Below are 22,500 nucleotides of genomic sequence, written 5' to 3'. Positions count from 1 at the left end.
CACACGTGTGCGCGTCCATAAAGGAAAGAGCCAGTCTTTCATCCTCCTGTAAGGTGCTCTGGTCCGTGAAGCTGCGCTCCAGGGAGCCCATGTGGCTCTTCTCCTGCCTGTAGGTAATGGGAGTCTTATTCATGTTCCCAGGTTTCCTGTGTATGAGTAAAGGAGAAGTGGGAGGGACAACAGTCACGTGGGAGACAGGATCTTTTTTAGTCAGTAACAGCAATAACGTAAAAAACAGAGAAAGAGAAGAAAGGATGATGAGTTACAGATCTACTGTGAAGACAGAAATATCGTACTGATTTCCTCTTCACTCATGACTGACAGCCGGAGCACAAGCATGGATGGACAGCAAAGTGATGCCGGAGCAAAGAGGTGGAGTCACTTACGGATAATAAGAGTAGTAGTCCCTTCTGGCGAGAGTTCAGGAGAGGGAAAGAAAACAAGAATCAAGAGAGAGAATTTATGTGAGATGAAAGCGATGTCAGCGGAGGGCAGAATGCATTGATCACAGTGAAAATGGGAAGCGTCATCTCAGTCATCCAGCTGTGGCGGTGGATGTGTGACACATGCAGCTGCTGATAGATCAAACACACACAGAGGTAGACCAACTCTCCATCCGCTGTATAGAGTTTCACCCAAAGGATGGGGCCGTGTGGCGTCCTGTCACAGCTCACCCTTCCTTATCTTTGGATTTTAGCACATTTTCATTTGAATTTTTATTTGTATCGGGGAGGATTGATGCTGCGGCGCTCTCAGAGCCAGAAGAGCAGCTGATTGACTGCAGACCTGTGGGATTATTGGTTAATAATCTCTAAACGCACACCTTTTCCCTCCCAATTGCCATCTCATTTAGGGGTCAGGCCTCTGCTCGGCGTGCGTAATTAAGTGGCTAATTGAATAGCATCCGCCTTTAATTAAATACTTCACACACAGATACGCTGTGCAGATGGGAGTTGTTTGGTCCCTCTGCTGCAGAGCAGAAGGGAAACGATGCCGCCATCCCTCTTAGAAAGCATGACCTCTTTTGAAAGTTCAGCACAACGGCTGATCCCTGAACTGTTTCAAAGTGAAAGACTCATGCAGAGGTGGTGTGGTTGTGCATAATGAGCTTTCTTTTAAATACAGAGCAGGTCACCAGGAGCTGTTTACCCTTTTTTAATGATGATGATGACGGCGCCGAGCAGAAGGATCAGGACCACCAGTCCTCCGGCGCACACACCCAGAATCAGCCCCATCTCTTCAGAGTGTTGGGACACCTCCAGAGCCTTACGGTGATCTCTGCAGGCCGCTGCGCAGACAACACAAAAACATACAAAAACTTAGAAAACTGGAGCAAAATGAATCTAAATATCTGGAAACAGAAGATAAAAGCCATACTATGCAACCTTTCATATTTTTAAGTGATTTTCTTGAGCCAGTGTGTGCCAAAATTACCCTTTACACGGTTAATGATACGTCCCTCAGAACCTCACCGCCCTCTGTGGCTAGAATATGGCATTTGCAACTTCAGAGTGTTGGTCTGGTCCCTGTTGGAGCTAATAAAGTGGAGCCGACATGCCTGGTGCTGCAGTCTGCTTTCAGCACGTTTCCTGCAGGTTTTAGATCATGAGCAGAGCTGATTTGTTTGATTTAGTGATGAAGCGCTCCTGTAGACACTAATGAAAGCTGGGGAGATGCTTCAGCTCTTAGATGAAGTTGTTAAAAAGACAAACGCACAGCAAGGAGATTGGTTTGCTTTTAGCACCAAAAAGTGAAACCTAACTACAAAGCATCCATTTACCAATAAAATAGCAACAGAGTTGCTTCATGGCTTCAACACCAGCACTCCAAATGTAAGAGTGCTTGAAAAACTGAATGCATGGCATTGAACAACCTTTTTGTCCAAAAAATATAGATCTTTTTCAAAAATTGCAGCAAATTATTTGATATTATTCATCCTAACCACTGTTAGGAGATCTTTGATTTAAAGGTGCAGCATGTAAGAATTAGTGAGAATTTTATCGTGAGAAAATCCCAAAAGAGTCTAATGTTTCAGGTGCTTTGGAAGGAAGCTTCTACTGAAACATTTCATATCCAGCTGGCTGTGGGGATTGTCAGTTTTCCTCCATTCTAAGCAAAGGTAGGAGGGGCTTCAGGGACCGTCGGTGAGTGCGGGGTCTCCCGCGAGCTAATGCTGCAGCGCCGACAATTGTAATTTGACGACGGTCGACAAAAAGCTCCAGAGTTGTTTAAAGTGGCTGCAGTAACCAGATTACATGACAGGATGTCATTTTAACTTCATTTCTACATAATGCACCTTTAAGTTTAGTCATTTACTATACCATAGCGTTAGCATTTTATTTATACCGTGATTTAAAATACAGCATGAGAGCTGAACAAAGCACCTTTCAGAAGGTTGGACACAAGCAGAACAAAACATTTCCATTAAATAAGATGAAATCAAACAATAACATTCAGGAAAAGACCATTTTAAAACGATTCAATACGATAAGATAAATCAACTCTAATAAAACGATAAAAACTGTCACATTATTGCTCCCCTGTGCCTTGAGTTTTTCCTTAATTGTGTCCACCTGCCTCTTGTTACCTGATGACCCATCCCAGTGTGTATATAAGCCTTGTGTGCTGCTTGTGGTTTCGGTCGGATCGTACTCGTTACATGTCAGGTTATGCTCACATCTGTCTACCCTGTCGTGTCTGCACTCCTGACCATTAAAGAGGAACCAAATATCTGCTGCTGTCTGGCCTGGGTTGATTTACCTGCCTGAAGGACCTGCTCTTCCTCCCTCACCTTCCCTCCACTCCGTGACAAAACTGTATCTCAAAACCAGTAAAAACCAAGCATCAAAGAAATCATTGTCCAAAGGCCAAATCGTAAAAGTGAGTCTTCAGTGTAGACTTGAAAACCGAGACCGTTGAAGACCCTCATATGAGAGGGAGTGCATTCCAAAGGTGAGGAGCAACGTGCACAAAAGCCCGCTCTCCTCTCACCTCATAGATCATTTTGGGGGTGCAGAGCCATAAGCAGTCAGCTGATCTTATAACAAAACATGTCCAGCTTTAGACCTCATCAGTTCCTAATTTAAAAGTACCTAATTAGCAGCAATAAACACTAATATGCATCATTATTTAGTGGCAAACGTCTGAACTGTTTTTCATTTTATCCCCAGTCAGAATAATCCACTCAGCCCTACAGTATCATCTCAAGGTGCCCTGGTGTCTGTTAGCCACCAGAAAGGTCATTATCATAATAGCAGGGTATTCATTTCCATGGCATAAAGCTTCATACTTATGTAAATGGTGCTGAGCAGTGGGCTTGTCTTCGTCTTGTTACACGAGCCCGATGATCTAGTTTTTCCTTTTTTGTCCTACTGTCAGCCTGTCCTCCAGGCTTTGACAGCCCTGAAACCAGCTCCTCTGATCCCATTGGAACAGCACAAACCATCAGGAGAGCAGCAGAAAGTCGGAGCACGCCTGGGGATAGAGCATATCTAGCAGTCTGCTGGGGGGTGGAGGGATATATTATAAAAATCAGATCTAGGGCAGGGGGGGAATGAAAACAGCCATGTTTTAGCCCAACTCTCTGCAGCCATGGGCACTGCTTTTTGAACCCTCATCCCAAATAAAGATGAAAGTAGTACAATACCGCTTCATTATTCGGAGGGTTTCAATAAGTGATGAGCGTCTGGCATTTGGGGAGCAGAGAAAAAAACAGGCACTGATACTGGAATGGCTTTTGTCCCGCTATGTTGTTCCAGAATGTCTCTGCTTCCCATTTATGGACAAGCCATCTGACAGGTATTTGACTTCTATGAACACACACACACACACACACAAACACACACTTTTTCATGCTGACATTTCATTTGAAATTACCTTAATGAAAATAATTCATATCAGCTAAAAAAAATTGTAGATGAGGAGCAGACAAAATCCATTTTGGGTTTTTGTCATGTTCTGCAGAAATAAGCCCCCGTTTTGCCATATTTAGACTGGAAATTTCTATTAAGCCAAAACATGAGCATGAAATAGATTTCCGCCTGAATCCGAGCACCTGCCGGCTGCCCCCGCGGAGGAAATTGGCACTTAGAGGAGAAATGGGAGTCTATTGTTGTGTTGCGCCTGCCAGAGGATCCTTAATTAAACTGTCACCTGGAAGTTGAAATGTACTCTCCAGATTTGTTATCCAAGCCACAATCATTTGCCTCCACTTTACCTGTGATGGGCTGCTTGATAATAATGGCTCAGGACCTGATGATGATCCCGAGGCTGGACGGATCACCGAGACCACACACACACGCACGCACGCAGGCACGCACGCACGCACGCACGCACGCACGCACGCACACACACACACACACACACAAACAAACACTGACCTGAGCTACCTTTAAACTGAAAATCCCACTCACACCTGAAAATGAAATTATAATAATCCTAATTCTATTTACGAAATCTGATCTCCAACTCGACCCTCCTTGATCTTAACTTGTTTTTCATGACTTCCGGGTAAAGCTGCTGATGCATGAGTACTCAGGTGGTAAAATAACAGGTACAGGGTTAGAATGCAGCGTCTACCTCACATAAAGCTTCATCTTAATTTTTTCTTTAAAATTAGGAGTCAAATTAATTTTTTACCTGTCATAGCTCCTTCATAAAACCCTTTAATGGTGACCTTTTAACTTTCAATCTCGAGTTGTAAAAGTTCTACTATCAATACGAAACATGTTCATGAAGTTCTCACATGTAGCAAAGTCAGCAGTTTCCAGAATGAGCCATTTCAGGGCTCTGTCACGTTAAAACTGGAGCTGACCACGCCCACCCATGCTGCTATAGGCTGAGAAGCTCTGGGAGGGGACTCAGAGTGGAGTTGCTGCTCCTCCAGCAAGTGGTCGGATGCTACTTTCCCCCCTTATGACATCACAAATGGGGGCTTTTAGACACAAAAATTCTAAAACAAAATACTGACAGAAAACAGATGGAGGTTTTGTTCATGTTAGGAGTGTTTGTAGAGGCAGCGGAGAACCACATGGCAGCACAAAAAGATGCAAAAGCAGGAGTTTTATATCATGTGACCCCTTTAAATACATCATAACACACACTTCATGTAATACTCTCCACAGCAACTGTCATGGCCTTTTCTTCACGTGTGTCTCTCATAAGCATGCTGTTACCATGGTGACTTTAATGAGCTATTGTGATGAGGTTTCATATTTTTGTTTGTCTTGTTACACTTGTCATTCAGTTTGAACACCAAATTGTTGTCGTACGACTAGCTTAGAGTTTTATTAACGTGCCAGACTACTATCTGGATTAACGGATAAAAGCTGATGCATGCTGACATTAAACGGTAAAGCATCCTTCACACCTGGTTTGATTTTGATCATATTAATGATGTCATTGAAATGAAGGTGACAAGAAGTAGAAGCGTTAGCTTTTGTTGTGCGTGTTTTTCATTCGATCTTGGCGTGTTGGGTTAAAGCAGTTTACAGTCAACGGCTGTAAAAAGAAAAGGCATAACTAATCAATGCCCGACTGGGTTCTGCGAGGCGGATGGAGTGAGAGCTGAGCATTGCCTTTTGGCTTTCTGCTTGAGGAGAACCTCTTCTCTCATTAGTCGCTCACAAAAAGAGGCCTTCAGAAAAACAGGCCAGAAAGATCGTCCTGAACGGATTTACTTATAAAGCTCCGTTTACGTTTGCAGCTATAAACTTTATTCACCAGGATCTGGCAGCAGACTGCTGCAGAAGGACTCTCCTGCCAGCCGGACTTAGAGTCAATGCATCTGCCCTTTTCACGTCCTTTTTGAATCGAAATAAAAATGGAGGGCGGCGAAGAAGTGGAGGGTGAGGGGGAAGACACGGGGCTTTCTCACAGCGATAGGCCAATGTAGCTCCATCGGGGAGTTTTGATCTGGACAACCCTTTTGGACGCTACTGAGGTCAGAGCTCTCAGATGTAGCTATCTGGTGGGCCGCTGATGAGAACAAAGAGCTAGTCGTGATAGAGTATACCAGTTTCTGCCCCCCACCCCCACAAGCAGGATGAAAGGCTGACCTCTAATCCCTTCCTGCTTGTTGCCCTTTTTTCTGAGGCCCACGGCGGAACAACAAGAACCATCTGAGGGCAATTGTTCACAACTCCACCTTTGTGCTCGAGGTAAAAAAAAAAAAAAAAGGTAAATAAGCAAGAAGAAAAAAGAATTTTAGCTTCAAACTTTTGTATCGATTTCTATAATTTTGCAGTTTTTAGGTCCAAGTGTTTGCAGGAAGGGGAGTTTTCCTGTGAAATTACCTTTTCGAGCGATGCGGATGCAGTTTATTCTGGATTCCTGAAAGACAGAAAATACAAACATGAGAGGTCCTGCTTTGCATTTGCACTCAGGAGACGCGTGATAAAACGAGACAAGAGGAAGACGTGAAATACTGCACGGAGGAATAAATACATCACCCTGAAAACGGGACAAGAGATAAGAGCAAATAAATGGATGTGACAGAATATGAGCTTTAGCAAACTTGATGCGTGATGAAAACCTCACAAAGTGTAAATCAAACACAAATACCAGTGGATTTGTTTTTCTCAAAGACGGGCACAATTACTCACTGAATTGTTGTAACAAAAAATGTATAGATTCTGAATAAAAGGACTAATAATCTGATAACACAAAGAAAAAAAAGCATCTCAAATCTGAGAGCTGTGGTGGTAAGTAAAGATTAGAGAGGGAAGGGAGAGAGAGCATAATTAAAAGGAGGGTTTCAGACCAGCGCACCACTATGAAAATGAATTAATTTTATTCAGATTGCAGCTGATGACATCTCAGCGTTATGAAAGAGACCTTTGTCAAATAACACTAATGAGATCCAAGACTGTAATCCAATTCCATCCTCATGCCCCCATGGAGGAGATTTATTATCAAATTAAAATTTACAGATGCCAATTCAGGAATTATGGGACAATTATGCAAATTTGTCCCTTCGGAAATGAGCTAAAAGCATAGTTTTCAAACTCTGATTAAATCACACTTTTTTTCATAAAAAACTCATTTCAAACTGACGGACACGTTGAATTTCTCCTAATTCTATGATTTAATCTGTGCAAATGAAAGCAAACTGAACCAAAATGTTTTCTGTAGTAAAATACACTATGAAGGTCACCAGATGTTCAAGACGGGGTTTGTGTCGTCTGACACCTGTACACACTGCACAAACAACATTCCTGACAATTCCATCCACGCACTGTGGTCCTGTCCACCTGTTCAGGAATTTTGGGGTAGAGTATGTGAAGACCTGTCAAAGTGTCTGAAATGTCATATCCCAACCGCCCCCTCTCTTTGTCTACTGGGAAACCTGGACGATGTCCTGACTGAAACATCTTTGTTTCACGTGGTTCTGACTGCCATATGCATCGCTAAGAAAACTATCCTCTTGAATTGGAAAAATAGAGATACTCGTTGCATTAACCAGTATAGAAATCTTGTTAGATCATATTACACTTGATACAGCCTCTGCTTCCACTTCAAATCAATCTCTCTGGGCTCCTTTGATCGGTTCCATCACATAGCGATGATGGGGGATCGCTATGTACAGACATACAGACATTTGTATGATTCAGCTCTCAAAGATCACCATGATCAACATGTTGTTAATAATTCTTGGAGAGAAATAGCTCGCCCTGTCAGACAAGACGAGGACGTTGTTAAAAATGCTGGAATGCCATGTTGTAAACAACAGTAATTTTTACTTCTACTATGGTGTAGTGTTGGATGCATGCTGTAGAGCTCCATGCTGCCCCCTACAGTTTGGGAGAATATTGGCTCACTGCAGAGACAAGCCACATGAACCATAAACGCTGCGAGTTGTGAAGCGCGTTCCAGCCGCGAGCCGCATCACCAAGCGGAAAATGAATGTGTCAAGCATAAACCAAGCTTTACCCTTGAGCGGGTCTGGGTGGGGGCCTGGGGGCTCGGGGTGTGGGGGTGGCCGGCCCCGTGTGGGGATCTGGGCTGGGCCTTGGGGGTCGGGTCCTGACATGTATGCTGCCGGGAAGAGGGTGGGAACATGCGGCAGTGCCTGGTCCGGGCTCAGGGGCCTCGGGTAGACCTTGGCTCCTCTGATGTCCAATCACAGGGGAGGGGGATGTCCGGGGGGGGGGGGGGGGGGGGTGCTGGATGTCCTATGTCTTATATATTCTGGAAGTTGTGCAAATGCAGGGATGGGAGTACATATTCTGCTGGGGTGAGGCTGGGTTGGTGCCCTCGGACGCCGTGAGGCTCTGTGATGCTGCTACTTTGGGCCCTGGCAAGATGGGCTGGGGTCTCCATGCCCTGGGTGGCATTTTGGCAACAGAGGTGCCTATTGGGGCCAGTAGGGGAGCTGGCTCCCTGGAGGGCTTAAGTCCAACCAGCCATTCCTCCCCATACCCACACATGTTTCTCCTCCTGCACCCTCACATCATCAAACAATCATGCACATAGGACCTTGGGGGGTGGACAAGTCAGGGGGTGTGGGTATGGACCCCATTTCCGCATTCCTGTGGCAACCTGCCCCCCAATTTTAATTGCGCCGTAAACACTTCCACCAATGACATTCCACAGAAACACACACTTAGGGCCTTGGGAGTGAGCACATTCAACAGCATGTGGCAGGGGGATTTTTCAGCCTCATCCCGAGTGCCGGTGCCCACTTCCAATTTTAAACTGCACTCAGACACAGGGTGCTGTGGGTGCAATTGGGATGGTGTGGTGGCATCAGCTGGCGTAGGCCAGACGATGCCCGCACTGCCCGCTCACCACAGCCATGGAATACACCTCATCAACATGCACTAACACTATAATGGAGCAGGCGGAGGGAGACTAGGGGTCTTAGCACACCTCTGTTGTCGCTTGGCTTTCCGGGGATGGAAGCTAGGAGGGAGATCTGGCCGTCTGGTTGGGGTCTGGGGTGGTGGCTTGCTTTGCTCAGCGTTGGGCGGGGGAGCCTGCTCATCAGCACCCCAGCAGAAAGGGCCTAAATCTGGGAACCGGTGATGGTTGTACCCCATGTGCAGCAGTACCGGGACCAGAGTGAATAGGGTGTGTATGGGGAGTGGGTGTCCGGCATGCATTTTTGTTAGTGTTTGGTTGTATGTATATGTGTGAGCATGAAGGGGTGAATGTGTGACTGTGTTTGTGTATGACTGTATATGTCAGGTGGGGCCTTTGACTCCTACCCTCTCCTAGGACTTCTTTTGATACTATACATCTTCGTCTCCCCTCCCCCTGCCACACCTGGTGTGGAGTGCGGTGCCTTGGTCTGCCTGAGTGTTCGTGGCTCCCTGGTCAGGGGGTTTAAGATTTTTGGCGTCTGCCTGATCAATCCTCGTGGCTGCCTGGTGGGGTCTGGGTCCCTGGGCTCTGCTGGGTCCCCGGCGGGGGGTGGTCGCCCCTGCGTCCCGGGCTCGGCCGGCTAGGGGGAGGGAGGCTGCGGGAGGGCCTGTGGGCTTGCCACTGATATCTCCCGGGACTCTGCCGGCTGCTGGTTGTGGCCCCCCAGGGCAATCCTCTGCGCCTCTGCTGGTTGTGGCCCCCCGGGGCAATCCTCTGCACCTCTTGAGGGGGGCAGGGGCTTTTCCCTGTGTTCTGGGGCAGCTCCTGGATCTCTAGACTTGGAGCTCCCTCCATCTCCTACACATCTTTGGGGGACAGATCTGTGGCCCCTCACACTCTCTATTGGACGCTCCTACAGTGAAACCTTACATGTAAAAGCGCGTGTACACACACAGGTGCTCACATGGTGCTCTCATAAGTATGGACTTGGGCATGTTCAACACATGTCTTAAGGCTGTGGTTGGCACTAAATGCACTGTGATTTATTACCGTGTGATTGTTCAGTAAAACAATGCTGATTTTACATTTCTTCATCTAGTTGACGCAGTGATAGCTTGCTCCTGATGCATTGTTGTGTGTCCCTTTTCTGCAGGTCTAGAAGCAGACTCTTGTTCATCATTGATTGTTTATTTTTGTGGAAAAGAAAAAAAAGGTAAAAGAACTAAATCCGACATAAATGAAAACCTCCTTAGACAGCAGCTCTCACTTTCCCAGTGCCCTTTAAACAGAAACCGCAGATTTCTCCATAAACAGGATTATTCATGATGCTAAGATTCCTGACCACTGAGACAAGCTGATATTTTGCAGCTCTGAATGTAAAAATGCCTGGAAAGTTCCCGCAATTAATCTGTGGAAACGAAAACAAAATAATGTTGGATTAGATATAAATCATGTTTGATAATAGAGTAAAATACATTTTTACTTCGCAATTGGTGGTGGTGCCTAAGTACAGCAGCCTTGCCTCTGTCAGTGAGTCCCGGGGCAGCTGTGGCCACAATGTGTGGATCACTGTTGTGTTGTAAAGTGCCTTGGGGGGTTGTAGAACCCTAGAGTGGTGGTTTCCAAACTTTTTTCCTTGAGGACCCCGTTGCCCGTGTCCAAGACAAGCCAGGACCCCAACCCCAACTCATATTCACACATTAAATGTGATGATACAGACATACAGAGTACATATTTTATATGGAGTTCTGATTATATTGTAGGGCGTGTTATCAGGATTTTATAAATGTAATTTTTGCAAATACAATCTTGCTAACCTCAAAACTTCAGACAATCTTGTGGCAACCCCCTTGAGGGGCCCGGACCCCGTTAGGCAGCCACTACTCTAGAAGAGCAGGAAACGTATCATGTAATTAAAATATTTTAGGATGCCTAACCCTAACTATATTAAATTAAATGTTTATGGAAAAAGTGGAAAACGTTACACATAACTAATGGGGATTGAAGTTAGCTTGGTGAGGTCACAACAGAGGCTAATCCCAGCATGCTAGCATGTTGTTGGATTAGCCAAAGTGAAGTGCAGCTCAAACATGAATTGATATGATAAAATATCAACTTGTGTGCGTGTGTGTGTGTGTGTGTGTGTGTGCGTGTGTGCGTGCGTGCGTGAGTGTGTGCAAGCGTGCATGTGCGTGTGTGTGTGTGTTGCTTGTTTGAGGACCTAGAACTCAGCTGGAGGAGAGAGTGGCAGCAGACGGCAGGATTTTGAGTCTTTTTTCTTGAGTCTTGGACATCTCTCTTCTGATTGGTTAACAGCAACACTGACTGTGTTTTATACGTTGATGTTTCATCTCCACAAAAACACAAGCCTGAAGGAACTTCTGCCATGTGGTGGAGTTGCTAATGCTAACGGTTAGCTTCTACTAGTTCTCTGATGTTTCCTGGACGCTAAACCAACAGCAGCCTTCCCCGTCGTGATTGAAGATGGGTGAGTCCATGAATGTTAAGTGACAGTGTGATGTAGATCTGTCAGGATTTTCTAATCCCAGAGTTTCACCATCTGTTTTCAGAAGCTAACGCAGGAGATAGATGTAGGAGACTATTTTCATGTTCAGCCGGCATGTTAAACTCAGAGTGACTGATTATAATCAGAAATAATAAGAAAGATTTGTGCTCTTTAAAGTAAAAAAAATTAAACATTTAAATGTAGGTAAACAGCCGTCTAGGACACGTCTAGTGCCATTTACAGCATGGTAAAATGTGTCTCAGTCACTACTGATTACCCAACTGTTTGAATTAATAATCATTAATCCCATTGTTTAAAAAGTGCTGCTCTGGTTCTTTTCTACCAGATGAGTTTCCAGGTTTGCGGACTAGTGAGGTGGAGCCTTCTATGCATGGTTGTGCTAAACATTTTCCCTGAAAGATAATAAGAAGTAATGAAAGGGAGAAGAAAGATAAGCTGATTCATCTGAACCTGCCTCAGAAGCATTTCAGATCAATCATAACGTGCTCTGGCAAATGGACACGAAAACATTTTCCATATGCTTCCATCTGTTTGGCAGAAAATAAACGAGCTACTGTGATGGACAGAAGCAAATTCCTTAAGATGTGCTTCTGAATGATTGGTGCTTAATGCTCAGCAAGTGAGTTAAATGGTCGGCGTTGATCTTATGGAAGACGTCACATGTTTGCCTGACCGCTGGATGCTGGCAGAGCCCAATAGAAGAAACAAAAGCCAGCATGCAACCAGCATTGTGTGTGCGCGTGTGTGTGTGTGTGTGTGTGTGTGTGTGTGTGTGTGTGTGTGTGTGTGTGTGTGTGTGTGCGTGCATGCATGCGTGTGTGTGTGTGTGTGTGTGTGTGTAGTCCGGACATTTTTCTTTGAGGGGGCAGGTCTTATTTAACAGGCTTATCCAGTCTGAACACTTTTACTGTTTAAGGGGATTAGATGCAATGTTTGCCCTCCACCAAGATAAACAAACTTCAGATAAATTTGACCACACAGACACTGAGTAAACGAGAGGTGCAATTAAAAATAAGCCCTGCAGTTTGCTTTGCATGTTAATAACCAAGTCGGTGCACAAACACCTGAAGTGATGATCAAATGTGACGTTTCAGAACAACTCCAGCAGGAAGCTTTAATCCACAACTGGTTTTTTTCTAGTTTATACGTGACTTTTCTGATGCTGGCAGCCCACTTGTTTGTTTATTTTGTAATTATTATTTATTACACAATATTGCATTTGTCATTTCAATTTTGTTCATTTCAAAATCCCCAAAAATATTTGCCTTCAACCAATAAAGGTGTGGGACACTGAAAAAGCATTTTTAATGATTATTTCTGATTTTAATCGTGCAGGCTGAACATGAAAATAGTCTCCTACACCTATCTCCTGCATTAGCTTCTGACAGAAAATAGACAGTGAAACTCTAGGATTAGTAATGCCTGACATATCTACGTCACGCTGTCTCTTAACATTCATGGACTCGCCCAAGTTAGCTCGCAACAAGGAAGGCTGTTGTTGGTGTAGCGCCCAGGAAACAGCAGTGAACGTCCCGGCTGGTAAAAGCTAACCCTTAGCATTAGCAACTCCACCACATGGCAGAACTCCTTTGTGCTTGTGTTATTTGTGGAGATAAAACATCATTTCAGAGCAAACGGAGTCAGTGGTAGAGTCATGTTGCTGTTAGCCAATCAGAGGCGAAGTGTCTGAACATCAGGAAATAAGACTCCAAATCCCGCCGTCTGAAGCTCAGCTCTGACGTGGCTCCCTTCTAGTTCCTGAAACTGGTGCTTCACAGGGACATTTATTGTTGTCGCACAGCATGCTACCGCTACATTAGGTGTTTCTCAATGCCAAGGAACCTCGCCTTGATGTCTTGGCCCCGCCCCGGTTGCCTAGGAGACACGTCATCGGGAACCGCCAAGACGTGTTCCAGTGTTCATGTTCTACCAAGGCGTGTTCTCCATTTGTTAGCTGTTTAGCTAGCTGAGCAAGGATACACGGGAGGTGTGTTGTAGCCTAGCCTTGGTAAAAAATTACCCACAATACACAGCTGTATTTTCACAAAGACGGCGAATCAGAAGCCGGCAGCTACTTCGGGGCAATTTTCAAATTTAAAAGTAAGTCAACTAATTTAAAATGTTTTTTTTTTAGATCCAAAGAAGTTATCGATGGTTGGTTAGTTGCTTAGTAGTTGCAGCGTCGGTGGCTAGCAGGTAGTAACTCACTTATATTTTTTATTTAATAAACATATACACAATTCAAAAAGTAAAAGTATTTATATTTAAACTTAAAAAATATGAAATATAACGTTATCTCTCGTGTCACGTGACGTCACGTGACCACCGTGGAAGCCGCGGTGGTCACGTGTCGCAAATCTGTTCCATTTAACCGTTTTCTTTGACCGAGGAAGGACAGTGGTCTCGCAAGGCCAGGCGCCTTGACATTGAGAAGCACCCTTTATGGAGGAAGACGAAAATAGAAAATCTAAGAAAAAAGGAAGATGGTGGTAAAGCTTTGAGACGACACCAAACTAAAGGAAGGTGAAAATAAAAATCTACACCACTAAATTAACTCATGGATAAACACACTCACTCAATCTCATCTGTAAAGGGGCTCCGAGATGTTAGACAGAAGATCACTTTAGAACATTTGTTTGTTTCTTGACTAAGTGAATTATATTTAATTGTACTTCTTAATGAAAACAAACTATTCTGCTGCTGCAACCTGCAGCCACTCAGGTTTGTGTTGCCTTCCTGTGCTCATGCCCCCATTTGTTCTCTTCTGTGACTCATGTAACCAATATGGCAACAAGTTGTTGATTTTAACACAGTCACACACTTTTTACTGACATTAGGAAGAGAAAGTATATTTTATACTGCTTCCTTGTTTCTTCAGTCCCGCAGCAGCCAGTGTTTCCACACTGACTGTATTTTCAGCTGTGTTTGACAGACTGGAGGAGACGGTGTTGGCACAGTGCTCCCATACATTGTGGGTCAAGAATGCTGGCGCCATGCCAGGCCAAACAAAAACCCAATCCCATCCGCTGGTAAATCCAGGAATCCCTCATCTAATCCCTCTCTTAGCAGGCTAGTTGTGTGAAGTGCTCACGCTGCAGTCCCTGAGTGTGTTTCTCCACTGGGCTGGAAGAAGATGGTCCTGGTGGGGACGAGCCACCCAGCCCTGTTGGTAGGACTGTACATTAGGGCTGCTCGATTATGGCAAAAATAATAATCACAATTATGGTGACTGAAATTGAGATCACGATTATTTAGGACGATTTTTCAATTTATGTTGATTTTATTTGTTTTTATTCAGTCATAAAACTGCTCAGGGCACAATCAGGGCGAAAATAAGAAACAAGATGATCACTAAAATAACTCCTGATTCCCAGTATAAAAAGACCAATATACTTATAGCTCATAGTTTATGACCCAAGGGCTATGACCTTGGTTTAACTCATTTAAGTCTAACCAGTACAGACCCAAATACCAATATCTTGCAAATACTGACAGCAAGAATTATACTGTGGCATTCATAACAAATACATGCAAATAAATTGATGTTCACAAAAAATTGCATAATACGTATTTAGTCGTGTCAAGGTGCTGTAGGAGAGTGCACTAGCACCGTATCCTCAGAGAGATTAGTTATTATTTATCAGCGTGAGGAACTTATTTCTACCTTATTTATAAACTATTTATTTACAAGTCCATCAGTTAATGTAATAATTGTCCCAACCACAGCTGCACCCCCCACCCCCAACCCGGTCTCACAGCAATCGGGGCAAGCTGCACGTGTGTTTAGCGCGCCGCACGCGCACATTTAGCCGTTTTTAGTGGCTCAGGAGTCCGCAGGTGCGGTGTGTGTGTCACTCACTCTGGTTGCTCCAACAAGGAGCCGGCTCCGAGAGCTGTTTTTTTAGCGACCGACATCGCTACAACAGTTCCCTTTCCTAATGTCCTGAAGAACGGTCCGGAGAGCAGGCGGTGTTTAGCTAACCTGCAGGAAACGTCGACGATAGTTATCCAGAAAGTAGCTAAGGGTTACCAGAGATGTTTCTGAGGTGTTCACTAGATACTTTTAAGTTAAAAAGTCAAGAAGGGGGTCTGAAAAGCTGCTAGAAATAGCGTCAAAGTCGCTAAATTGGCAACACTGTGGGAGGAGCGCTTCATTTGCAACTCGGGGCAGCGCAGGCGGGAGGAGCAAATAATCGGCTTGTTTTGTTTTTTATAATCGTTCAAAACTCAGATCGTAATCGTGATTAAAATTCGATTAATTGAGCAGCCCTACTGTACATGGAATAAAGGAAGACTAATACAACTGACTGGTCTGGAAATAAAACAGGAAACTGGTGACCCAGCTGCCTCCAGTTAATAACCTCAGATGTTTTCCTTGCTGATTCCTTCTGTCAGAATTTTAAAGCAGCCGCACCTTTCTGCCTCGTATCATCGACACCTCAGCTCCATTATCTCTAAGTAATTGCCTGAGTTCTTCTTTAATGGGATTTGGAAAGGTAATGTGAAATCCTCCAGGCACGTTTGCAGGTTTTGGTCAGAAAAAGGAAAAAATGATGTCCTGGTTTTCTAACAAGATGGAAAACTAACATTGGAAAAATTAAAGCTACTGGTGTTTTTCCATCCATCCATTCATTTTCCTCCGCTTATTGGGGGTAGGGTCACGGGGGCAGCAGCCTAAGCTCCTCCGTGGGGAATCTCAAGGCGTTGCCTAGCCAGCCGAGAGACATAGGCCCTCCAGCGTGTCCTGGGTCTTCCTTTAGGTCTCCTCTCGGTTGGATGTGTCCGAAAAACATCACCAAGGAGGCGTCCTGGAGACATCCTAACTAAATGCCTTAGCCACCTCAACTAGCTCCTCTCGATGCCTTCCCGGCTGACCCTATCTCTAAGGGAGAGCCCAGCCACCCTGCAGGGACAAAACTAATTTTGGTTGCTGGTATCCGTTAATCCCGTTCTTTCGGTCACTACCGTAAGCTTGAGGGTAGGAACGTAGATGACCGGTAAATCAAGAGCTTTGCCTTGCAGCTCAGTTCTTTCTTCGCCTCGACAGATCGGTACAACTCCCGCATCACTGCAGATGCAGCACCAATCCACCTATCGATCTCACGCTCCAGCTTTTCCTCACTGGTGAACAAGTACCCGAGATACTTAAACTCCTCCACTTGGGGCAGGACCACGTCCCTGACCCGGAGAAGGCATTCTACCCTTTTTGACTCAAGTTCAAGGCCGCGGATTTAGAGGAGCTGATCCTCATCCCCGCTGCTTCACACTCAGCTGCGAACCGCTCTAGTGAGAGCTATAGATCCCAGTCTGATGAAGCCAACAGGACCACATCACTGGTGTCTGCTTGATCCAGGGGAATGATGTGAATGACAGTAATCATCAGATTAACTCCACACTTTATTTACCAGTTAAAGATGGCAGACCTTAGCCACCACACAAATCTGTAAATCTTAACAATACGTGAAACTTAATACTTGGATGTTGTTCCCAACACTGTTGGATAAACCCTATGATGAACCACCAAAACTCTCACAACCCAGTTAAATATGGTTAATCAGCAGGAGGAGGAGGAGGAGGAGGAGGAGGAGGAGGAGGAGGTGTTGTCTGCTGTACATCTCCACTGGAAAGAAGGGGTTTGGTCACTCACCCCTTTGAAGTTGCTCATAGCCTGGAAGTAGACGAGGTAGCTCTTGCGAGGGTCCAACGGGCTGTTCCAGTAGCCGTTGTAGGTGTGATTGTCCCCGACGGTGAAGGGGCTGGCCTCTGGCAGACTGCTGGGGGGCAGCTCGGCTGTGTAGTAGTGCGGGGTGCCTCGGGCCTGAGCCTCGCCGTGAGACATGGGCAACGGGAAACACTCCTGAAGGCCCAGCTCCCGCTTCACCTTCTTCACGGTCTCCTCCTCAACCACCACCTGGTAAGTGCTGGAGTGGATGTGGGGCTTTGATGAGCTACGTTCAGGGAGCAAAAACATTAGAATGTGAGGTGCTTTCCTCACCTGACGGGGGCTCCTCTGCCTTGAGCGGGGCGCAGCAGCACAGTAATGGTGCTCTCAGTCTCGCCCAGCGGTGACGGCATGTCTCCATAATCAAAGGTAGGAGCTGTGGACACAGACAGAAAAAGGCAAGACGCTCACTAGCCAGCTGCATTAATTAGGCTCATCTCCTGCTTCTTTTCTCTTTCCATACAAACAAGCTCAGCCTCAAAGTGCTGAACAAACACCAACCTGCATAAAAACAATACTTTCCCACATCCCTTCCAGAGGTCTCGCACACAACACCAACGTGTGAGGCTGAACCGTTAAAAGGGATGTGGCTGAATCCCCCCCCCCCCCCCCAACCCCACCACCACCACCACCAACAGAGACGCTGCGGCGTGTTTAACTTTAATATCAGCGGTCAATTAGCAAAGAGGGACGAGGAGCAAACTGTTCACGAAGCATAGATAATTATCTGATTAAAAAGCAGTTTGCTAATGCTGCCGCAGAAAAAGAGTTGACAGCAATTAAAGTGTGTGTGTGTGGGGGGGGGGGCTTTAAAGTAAACTGTATGTGGCTTTGTAGACTCTGATGGTCTATGGCACTAAAAGACAGTTTGATTCCTGCTGCCAGGTCTGGAGACATGGTGTGTGTGTTTGTGTGTGTGTGTGTGTGTGTGTGTGTGTGTGTGTGTGTGTGTGTGTGTGTGTGGTCAGGTAGTCTGCGGTAGGCGTTGCTCAGAGATGCTGACAGCAGTGTCTGTTGAAGGTGTTCAGTGTTTGCAGGCTGTCAGTGCAGATTTAGGAGATGCTCAGTGTAAGTGAGCGCTGGCACCGTGGACCGGCTGAGGAGAAGGAGGAGGAGGAAGATCTGTGAAGACTTTTTTTGCACTCTATCTGTGGTCTGGATGTGTTCCAGGAGTCTCTCTCTCTGTGATTTACAGCCAATAAGCTGCAGTTGTGAACTTAATCTATAATTAAACAATCCGGACGTGTCTGAAGAGATAGTAGATTAAAGGAAAGTGTGTGTGTGTGTGTGTGTGTGTGTGTGTGTGTGTGTGTGTGTGTGTGTGTGTGTGTGTGTGAGAGAGAGAGAGAGAGAGAGGAGAGAGAGAGAGTGGGAGTGGTCATACTGTGTGTTCCTCAGAGGTGTAATGCCATCCTCCTAACAAGTGAAGATACATCATCAAAAGGCTGAAGTGGTACTGGTGGTAATAAGCTCTGAGACTCTTGGAAGAGACACTTTGGTCCCAACAATATGCTGCTTCTTTCTCCATAAAGAACACATAGTTGTGTGTGTGTGTGTGAGTGTGTGTGTGTTTGTGTGCGTGCGTGCATGTGTGTGTGTTTGTGTGTGTGTGTGTGTGTGTGTGTGTGTGTGTGTGTGTGTGTGTGTGTGTGTGTGTGCGTCCTGGCTTCTATAAGTTAATTTATATCTACAGGACCGTGAGGTGACAGTGTGCCACAAGTTTGGAGAAGCAATGAAAAATGGCTCCGACACTCTGGGAGTAAAAGTTTTGCCTCACTGAAGGAGAAGCACAAAGGTCAAAAGAGAGAAATCCCCAAATCCTAATTATAGAACATGGTGGTAGAACCACACACTGACTGTGAATAAAGATGGATGCTGGAGCCACATCTGAGACGTGAAGCTAATGAGAATGAGCCAAACGGACGAGTGCTGCCGAGGGGCGCGAGGGACGGGTTTACCAACAACCCTGGCTTGTAAATAATGGCAAGAACAGAAATCCTCTGATACTGGTTCCCAACGGTCAAGATGGTGTCTTTATTTGGATCCGATCTGTCGACTCAGTGTGCAGCCGGTTCTACCAGGATACAACTCCTCAAAGAAAAAGATGTTCAACCTAAAACTGGATCATTTTGTCTGGCCAGGGGAAAGCATCACAGACTAGCCTAGAAATCTAGACAGACACTAGCAGAAGCTAAAAGATTAGCTCTGCGTGTCGGTCTAGCAACCCTGGGCCAGTCTGTTGGCTTCGGTTTGATGGGCGGTATGCTGTCGCGACTAAGTGAAACAAAGATGGCGACGGCTCATTTGAAATGGCTTTGGTATCAAATTAGGACTTTTTAGACTTTGTCTTGTCTTTGAGTCAAGAGCAGATAGAGGTACTTTAGTCCTTTATTTAGAAAAAAGGATGCATTTGCATCTTCTGGCCTAGGGGGTGGGCGATATGGAAAAAACATCAAACCAAGATTTAATTTATTTTTGCTAAATCACAATTTTATCTTTTTTTTCCATTTCTACATTTCAGAAGTTGTGAAAGTTGTTGACCAGTAGGGTTAGGGGCGGGGTCTGGCCCGTCTCTCCACACAGACAGGATAAATAAATCTCCGGTTGGCCGCCACGGTGAAAAGGCTCGCTAAAACACACACGTACCTAATTAATAATGGCCACTAAGCAAATGCAGTTTAGAGCAGATCATTGACCCAGAGGTTTCCTGATCGAGCAGACATGTGATAATAGTAGTAGCCGCTTAGAGCAAGCTAGTGGCTAATGCTAGCGGCAAGCCGCTATAATGGAGTGTGGTGAGCTTCTTCCATGATTTCATAAACGTTTGTGTCCGCATCTTAATGCATCAGTTATTAGATTATTTTCCTCAGCTCCACCGAACACCCCAGCTAAACAAACCAACACCCAGCCTGGAACTTACTCCGATTGGTTCATCGGTGTGTCTGCTGAGCCGAAAGAAGCCAACTAGCAAATGACGAGACTCGGCTGAGAGAACGAAAACTGCTGTTGTGTGCCCGTAGACGCATCCAGAAATAATGGCGTTGGAATTCGAATAGACAGTTCTACGATCTCAGCGCTTTGGTAGACCGTCATCCCGTTATGATCCTTAATGATCTTTTATCATCAGATCGCACGGTCCTATACTACCTCGTTGAATGACATCCGTAGCGGTACGTACGTCACCTTGTTTGTTGTCCAAAAGCATGTGGAGACAGAAAGACAACCAGAGATCCAGCTCCATGACTGAGAGCCGCCAGTGGGCCGGACTAAAGTCACATACATTACCAAGCTAACCACGAACATCGTAAAGAATTTCAAATGAATCTTGGTATTTTAAAATGTTCTGGTTTGCCAAGGATGTCACACGATGATGGCGTTTTAACGGTTTCACATGATGGTCAGAGACATTTGTAAAAAGTTCCAGAAAAGAGAAACACTGAGTAGAGATTCAGATAGTAAACCATCCAGAACGCATAAAACTTCTGTCTCCTTTTGACCTTCAGGACTCAAAGTCCCTGGCGTCACACTGCTGGACTTCTTGCTGGCGTTAGCGATCTCATGATGTTGAAACGGAGACTGGGGCCGAGCCAGATCCGGTTTTCTATCATTTTGTTGATATAAATTCTAATAACTCGTGTGAATTAACAAAAACTGTCACAAGTTTCCTAGAAAAGTTACGACAGAGTTTTGAGGCTATGTTTCTCAGCCCTGAAGGAGACAGCTGTGGAGAACCGGATTTAGCAGAAACAGACCCACGTTTGTTGCCGGTACCTGAGATGTTGGTGGTGATTTCCGTTAAGGCGGTCTGACCAAAGCCTTTGGCTGTACGAGCTCGAACGGAGATCAGGTACGTTGTTCCTGGGTGAAGGTTGGAGAACATGTGGTAGGTCTCGTTCCGGAGCTTGGACACCGTTCTTCTGGGTCCTGGGACGTTGATGCTCGGATCGGATGACTCGATGCTCTGGTAACTGATCTGTTGTGAACAAAACCACGAATTATTGTCCGCGTCTGAAGTTGTCGCCCTAAGTTTAACGAGGTCAATAACGAGATCCACAAAAGAAGGTCATTCATAATCATTTGCTCTGCTTTAGGGATTGATCTACATTTGAAGTGTTTTTGACCAGACTGTGATTTCTCATGACTGGAGCCTAATTGACATTGACACCGCCAAGAAGAAAACCTCGACTTATTGCTAAAAAGCACTGCAGGAGGTGACCGGCTGCCTTCCTGATTGCTGCATTATTAAGGTCAAAAACTGGTCGCAGCATGTTAATAAGCAGATTTGAGTATTTAAGTCATTTTCTGCAAGTGGTTTTGAACTAAATTAATATTTATTAGCAGAAGAAGCTGTAATAGAGAATCCTTGAGAAGTAAAGAGCTTTGATTGGGTTTGACTTTAGGTTGTCTGCCTTGAATCCACCTGCTGGAGAGAAGTTAAGGACGTGACCTCTCTGCTATCGGCACATTAGCACATCCGTGAGACATGGATGAACTCACACAGTCACTCTGATGTGTGTGTGCTGAAAACACACACTCACACACAGTTTAGGGTTTAACTGCACACCCTAAAGTCTGATGCTTGTGGGACTCATGGTGCAAATAGAAGATGAATGCCTGAGGAGATGACATCCAGCTGGATGGGGTGTAGCTCAGATGGTCAATGGTTTGGTGTGGGAACAATAGAACGGTTTTATTATTCTTGCACAAGACTTCGATGTTGGGATTGGGAGTCAGACCTGCTCACCGCAGACAGTAAATACAAAATCATTATCCAGCCAAATGGAAGCCCAACAGCAAATGCATGTGAGTTATTGATTAATGGTGCCAGGCTCCATTTCAGTGGGACACTGTTAAGTCCAAGTCCTGCGCACGAGGTCGGTGAGTCTGTCCAACCCTGGCGAGGGTTTCTTTTTCTGCTTTTCCCATGCAGAAGCTTCTTTGTGCTAATAGGACTGAGAATGTCCCCTCAAGCAGGAAAAGAGACAGAACATAAATGAATATATATGAAAAAAATCATGTTTCACTTCCAGGAAGAAGATTTTCTTCCAATTTTACTGATGATTGTCTCAGACGGGTAGAAAAATGGGCATGTGGGATAGGGAAGGAAGCTATTCAGATAAATATACTATCTAAAACTGACGATATCAGCCACCCTACATGATAGATGGTGAAATAGTGTCACAAACGTAAGAAGAAGTCGTGTTCCTGACATCCCAGCACCAGTTTTTACTGGATCCCAGCAGCCAGTTTTATTACAACAGCAGATCTTCTGTCATGTTGCTGAAGATTAAATGATGAACTCTGGCTGGAGTCTCATTCTGGGTTTCTGCCAGAGTTCACAAAGACTCAAGAGGAAGACTCAAAAAGAGACGGCTGCTGTTAACGAGACGCAGAGTGATGGGTCTGAAACGTTAGGTTTTACAGACGATCATAAACATCTAATATTTTA

The 22,500-nt window shown here is 45.2% G+C and overlaps 1 protein-coding gene across 4 annotated transcripts in view; it reads right to left on the bottom strand.

Annotated features, from left to right (window-relative positions):
* The window catches only part of ptprub (protein tyrosine phosphatase receptor type Ub), a 337,198-nt gene that overhangs the window by 63,001 nt on the left and 251,697 nt on the right, over positions 1-22,500 (bottom strand). For 2 of the 4 annotated variants that reach the window (XM_070551690.1, XM_070551691.1), the window contains exons 10-16: positions 20,823-21,024; positions 17,325-17,427; positions 16,977-17,250; positions 6,294-6,330; positions 1,150-1,288; positions 387-410; positions 1-146 (exon numbers count right to left, since the gene is read on the bottom strand). The exon at positions 1-146 is cut by the window's left edge and continues 9 nt beyond it. In XM_070551690.1, the coding sequence (XP_070407791.1) occupies positions 1-146; positions 387-410; positions 1,150-1,288; positions 6,294-6,330; positions 16,977-17,250; positions 17,325-17,427; positions 20,823-21,024 (925 nt within the window). The remainder of the gene's footprint in view (positions 147-386; positions 411-1,149; positions 1,289-6,293; positions 6,331-16,976; positions 17,251-17,324; positions 17,428-20,822; positions 21,025-22,500) is intronic. The other 2 variants (XM_070551692.1, XM_070551693.1) reach the window with 1 other exon arrangement.

The sequence above is a fragment of the Nothobranchius furzeri genome, chromosome 5, assembly GCF_043380555.1.
Source record: "Nothobranchius furzeri strain GRZ-AD chromosome 5, NfurGRZ-RIMD1, whole genome shotgun sequence".
NCBI classification, from domain to species: Eukaryota; Metazoa; Chordata; class Actinopteri; order Cyprinodontiformes; family Nothobranchiidae; genus Nothobranchius; species Nothobranchius furzeri.
Note: the sequence above shows the minus strand (reverse complement) of the source record. Positions and strands in the feature narration are given on the sequence as shown.